Source organism: Mercurialis annua, linkage group LG6, assembly GCF_937616625.2.
Source record: "Mercurialis annua linkage group LG6, ddMerAnnu1.2, whole genome shotgun sequence".
In the NCBI taxonomy this organism is placed as follows: domain Eukaryota; kingdom Viridiplantae; phylum Streptophyta; class Magnoliopsida; order Malpighiales; family Euphorbiaceae; genus Mercurialis; species Mercurialis annua.
The window spans coordinates 43,205,789-43,210,961 of NC_065575.1; the positions used below are offsets into that span (position 1 = coordinate 43,205,789).

Here is a 5,173-nt window from a genome sequence, read left to right on the forward strand (position 1 = left end):
AAACAGTTTCAAAAAAAAGTTTCAAACGATTTCTAAAATTAATTAAAAACGTTTGAAAAACAGATCAAACCATCATTAATGAAGAAAGTGACAATTTTTCCAAAAAAAGTTGAAAAAAATTCCAGAAAATGATACTACAATAATTTAAAACAACATAGAAAGAAAAAAATAAAAAGAGAAAAAAAGAAGAAGTTTCTCATCTAGTAGTAATCATATTATTTTTTAAACTCTTTCACAATTATAAACTTTCTCATCTAAGTGAAACTATTTTATTGATTTTTTATTCAAATTTTTTTGTCTTAGAATTCAATTATATAATGTGAAAAAGAGAAAAGGAAGAAGAAAAAGAAAAAATAATTGCAGAAAAATTAAAAGAAAAAAAAAGAAGAAGGAAAAGGAGGAAGAAAAAGAAAAAGAAGAGAGAGAATAAGAGGAGAGAGAAAAATAATTGTAGAGAAAAAAAAAGAAAAAGAAAAAGAAGGATGAGGAAAGAGAAAAAGTATAGAGAAAGAAGAGAGGAAAAAAGAGAGGAAAAAAAAGATGTGTATGTATTAAAAGAAGGAAAGTAAAAATACAAATAAGTTATTTTGCTAATTGAGATTACAACTAAAAATAATAGAAAAATAGTGTAAAAAAATAAATTTTTAAAATTGAGATATTAAAAATAAATAAGTTTAAAAAAAGAGTATTTTGTGCAAATTCCTCATAAAACATCTTGATTATGAATTACTAAAAACTATTTTGTTTCCCTTTCTTAATTATGAATTACTAAAAAAAAACAATTGTTCAACTGTGTCATTCCTGATACATCGTGAAGGAGGAGCAGGTCGCTTCTCCTCCTTCATGGAGGAGGAGCAGCAATCTGCTCCTCCCCCATGGAGGAGGAGCAGGTCGGCTGCTCCTCCCCCATGGAGGAGGAGCAGCGGGCTCCTCCTTCGGACGGAGAGTCGGAATTTTTTTATTTAAAATTATTTATTTTTACGGTTTTGTATTTAATAAATTATTGATAATTAATATAAATTAAATAATAATTAAAAGTTTGATTTTATGAAGAAGAATGTATTTTTGTACTATTAATAACATTAAAGTCTAATTAGAATATATGTTAAAAAAATGAAGGACTATTTTAAACTTTGTTCTAAATAAAAAAAGTTCAATTTAATATTTTAGGATAGAGTTGAAAATAAAAAATAAAAAAAAGGTACAAATAAACTTTTTCCTAGGTCAGGGTATAAACGAAATAATGTTATAAGGTGGGTTTTTTAAGTAATTAGACCCAATGTTAACCGCCTTTGAACTTTTCCATGGTTGAAGCCATTTGGAAATCTGAAGAAGCGGTTACCGGTCACTTAAAATCTTATGTACCCACAAATAATTTCCGATTTTGTGAAAATCTATTAATAATTTCCGATTTTATACATATTTCTTATGTATTTTTCTAATTATACTCTTTGATTTGTTAGGAATTATATTTCAAACTCTTTTCCTTTTCTTTCGATTTCTAAATTACTTAAGTACCATTGTTGTTTCAAAACTAAAATATGTTAAAAGTTCTTTTTTTACTTAAACTTTTTTTCAAATAATTGAATTGATATAAAAATTGGTTATAAATTTATTTGGGATTTCGAATTTTTGTTTGTTATTATCACTATTTTGTGAAAAATTGAAATTTTCATAAAAAATATTTTTTCGTGTAAATTGTTATATTGGCGTGATTTTACATCACCATTTTGGCCTATGAAACACGGAGAGTGAGGGACATTTTTGACACTGTTGATGTGGAAAAGATACTGAATATTCCTATCAGTAACAGTGACGTAGATGATGGGTGGCGTTGGCGGTTCGATCCAAAGGGCAATTTCACGGTAAAAGGCTGTTATAGGGCTATTTGTGGGGAATTTATGGGTCATCAGAATGATATTTGGAGCAAGATTTGGCAGCTTCGGATCCCTCTCCATGTAAGAAATTTCCTACGGCGTGTTTGTAAGAATTTTCTTCCAACGGCGGAAACATTAGCGCAGAGAAAAGTGTATGTGTATAGCCATTGCTCAGTTTGTTCAGCAGATGTTGATAATGCACTCCATTTACTGGTCCTTTATCGGATGGCGGAGGCTTGCTGGAAAACTGTAAACACGCCGGTCTTGCACGACGAGATGATTGTGGTAGATTGTATGTTCAGCTGGTTATCAGAGATGGAAATGGAGGAGAAAACGTTGATAGCTATGGTCTGTTGGAATCTATAGTTGAACAGGAATAATATTGTTTGGAAAAAAGCAGCGAGTTCGGTGGATTCAATCATCGCAGCAGCTGTAAATCAGCTCTTGGCATGGACGTGTAACATGGCTTCCTCCATATGAAGGATGGTTGAATGCTAATTATGATGCTGCATGCTTCTCCAATAATCATGGAACATGTTTGGGAATGATGGTTAGAGATTATATGGGCAATACTGTTCAAGCTAGACTTGTTAGAGTTCATGGAAATGTATCTCCAAGAATGGCGGAAGAAATGAGTATTCTGGAAGCGTTGAGTTGGCTGAAGGGGTACTCGAATTTGATTATCGAGTTGGATGCAATGGAAGTTATTTTAGAAATTAGGAATCCCGAGTTGTCTGAGGATATCCTATTTGGTTATTGTGCAATTATGGCACATCAGTTTAGTAACATTATTTTTACTTTCGTGAGACAATCTGCGAATCAGGCAGCGCATATTATGACGCAAAATGCCCATTCCATTTCAGATCATTAGGAGTGGTTCTGCCACTTTCCTGAATTGCTCACAAATGTAATTGTTTTGGATTTTTAATATAAGCCGTTTTGATTGTGAAACAAAAAATAGAAACTCCAATCTAAAAAGATGGATACAAATGAAAATAAAAATTGAGTAAAATTAATAATTTTAAATTTGTTGGATATAAAAATAGAAAGTTCAAAATATGAGATATTTTTAGATGATTACTACATAACTAAGTAAACTAAAACAAACAGTTAGAAACGTAAAAAATAGAAAGTTCAAAATATGAGATATTTTTAGATGATTAATACAGAACTAAGTAAACTAAAACAAACAGTTAGCAACAGAGAAAATAAATTTTGAGAATCCTCAAGCACAAGCATGTGCAACACTGCAAATTTTGAAGGAAAAACAATCATTAGATACTATCGACATATCTAAGAGACGAGCGTAATTCGACTTCTATATGCAAAATTAAAAGCGCCTGCTTTCTCCAGGCCTTGACCGTCTATCTTCTGATCTTAACTTTGACTTCTCTTTCGATTCCTTCCCTTTTGCCTCTTTTCCTCGAATACCTCTGCGACCTTCATCCAGTCCGAAGTATTTTTAGGTTATGCATATTAGGTTCGAGAAAGTGGTTGGCTTGTTGACCAGCAATTTATCCACCAACTTCACGAATCGCGTTCCTTCTCGTAGCGCTTCGGTTGCCATATCGACATTCAAATTGTCTATCTCCATAGCCTGTTTGTTGAATCGTTCGATATAACTCTTTAGCGTTTCTCCTTCTTCTTGAATGCATGACCTCAGAATGATGGTGGTCGTTTTAACTGGTATATTAGTGAGGTACCTATTGAGGAGTTGAAAGAGAGGCAAAGCTCTTGATCGACCCTGGCTTGAGTTTGTTGTACCATCTCTGAGCAGTTCATGTGAGGGTGGTCGGGAATACGCGACACAAGATTACGTCCGAGACGCTTAAGAGACCCATAATTGCGGTAAATCTGGACATATGAATAGAAGCTAACTGGACGGTGGTTGTCCGATTAACTCTCCGATGCTAAAGTCAGTTTAGACTTTGAGCAGCGTTTTTAATGTATGAATGTAGTTGTGTGTTTAGACATATCTCAAAGTCCTTATATAGTACATGATCATATACCTTGTAGAGTTGGAATAGGAATATGAATCCTATTTAGTAGGACTTGACCCTGATTAGGAGTATTATTCCTTATTCAGACATGAGTCCTACCGATAGACGTTCTACCACCAAATATTATTTGTTCTTAGGTGACTCTCTATTTCTTGGTGCAGAAAGAAACAGACAGTAGTTACTCGTTCTAGTACAGAAGCTGACTATAGAGCACTTGTTGACATGACTTCAGAACAAATTTGGTTGCGATGGTTATTGCATTTTTGGGTGTTTCTCAATCGACACAGTGCTATTCAAATAGTTCATAATGACGTTTCTCATGAACAAACCAAAATTATTGAGTTCATTTTATTCGTCATCATCTTCTTAGTGAGACTCTACAACTTGTTCATGTCTCCTCCATTGATCAAACAACCGACATATTCACCAAAGCTCATCAAACAACCGACACAGTGTTGTTATCTAAATAATCTTACAGATAGGAGTAATAATTAAGCTTTGCAGTAGGCCATTAATTGTTGGATTTTGAAGATCAAAACCCTAGATTGAAAATCAATCGAAACAAATTGGGGAAAAACTTTTCTCTCTCTATAACTTTCTCTCTCAAGACTTTGAATGGGTTTAGACTCCCCTCATCCTCCCTTACGTTTTCAAGACTTATGGTACAAGTTCTAGTTGGCTAATATTTTGCCAATTTGAATTTGAGGGAAGATGTTAGAATAATATCTTTGTTGATTTTGTTGACCCTTAATTATTGCACTCTTCATTACAACATATCAGATTTTATAGTTGTTACCTTCGATTTTATTTTATACCCTTTATTTTCTTCCTTAGTTAGCTAATTCTCTTATAATTGTATATAAATACTTTTCTCTAACTTGTACATACATAACTAAGATATATGAATATACAATACCTTATCAGTTCCGTTGAATTGTAGAGACAAGACGATTGGTGCAAAGATTCGTGAGAAAGCTGATAGTATGGTGTGAAAGCTGATAGTATGGTGTGGGTAAATATATTAGGGTTAGAGTTTTAGTGGATATTACTCCACTAAAACATGGGGTATATTTTCATTGTCAGCATTGTCAGTTCCTTGAATTATCAGGTTGGTATTCAGGATTTCATTCATGTTGAAGATTGTCTGTAGCCCCTGGGTTCTGGCCATCTAAGCAACTAGATTGTCACTTTCCTTCTTAAATTCAGTATTGTTAAGCTTTCTTTTGCCTATTCCTCTTCCTCTAGTAGCTGGCACCTTGTTTAAGTCTGGTCCTGCTTTTGTGGTCTTTGTATTTT

At 33.2% G+C, this 5,173-nt stretch overlaps 1 protein-coding gene across 1 annotated transcript; it reads left to right on the forward strand.

Moving 5' to 3' along the window:
- Positions 1 to 482: 482 nt before the first annotated feature.
- On the forward strand, positions 483 to 2,748 carry LOC126687914 (uncharacterized). The gene is made up of 4 exons (XM_050382465.1): positions 483 to 565; positions 818 to 890; positions 1,788 to 2,212; positions 2,319 to 2,748. The coding sequence occupies exons 1-4, from the start codon at positions 483 to 485 to the stop codon at positions 2,746 to 2,748; spliced, it is 1,011 nt and encodes a 336-aa protein (XP_050238422.1).
- Positions 2,749 to 5,173: the final 2,425 nt, after the last annotated feature.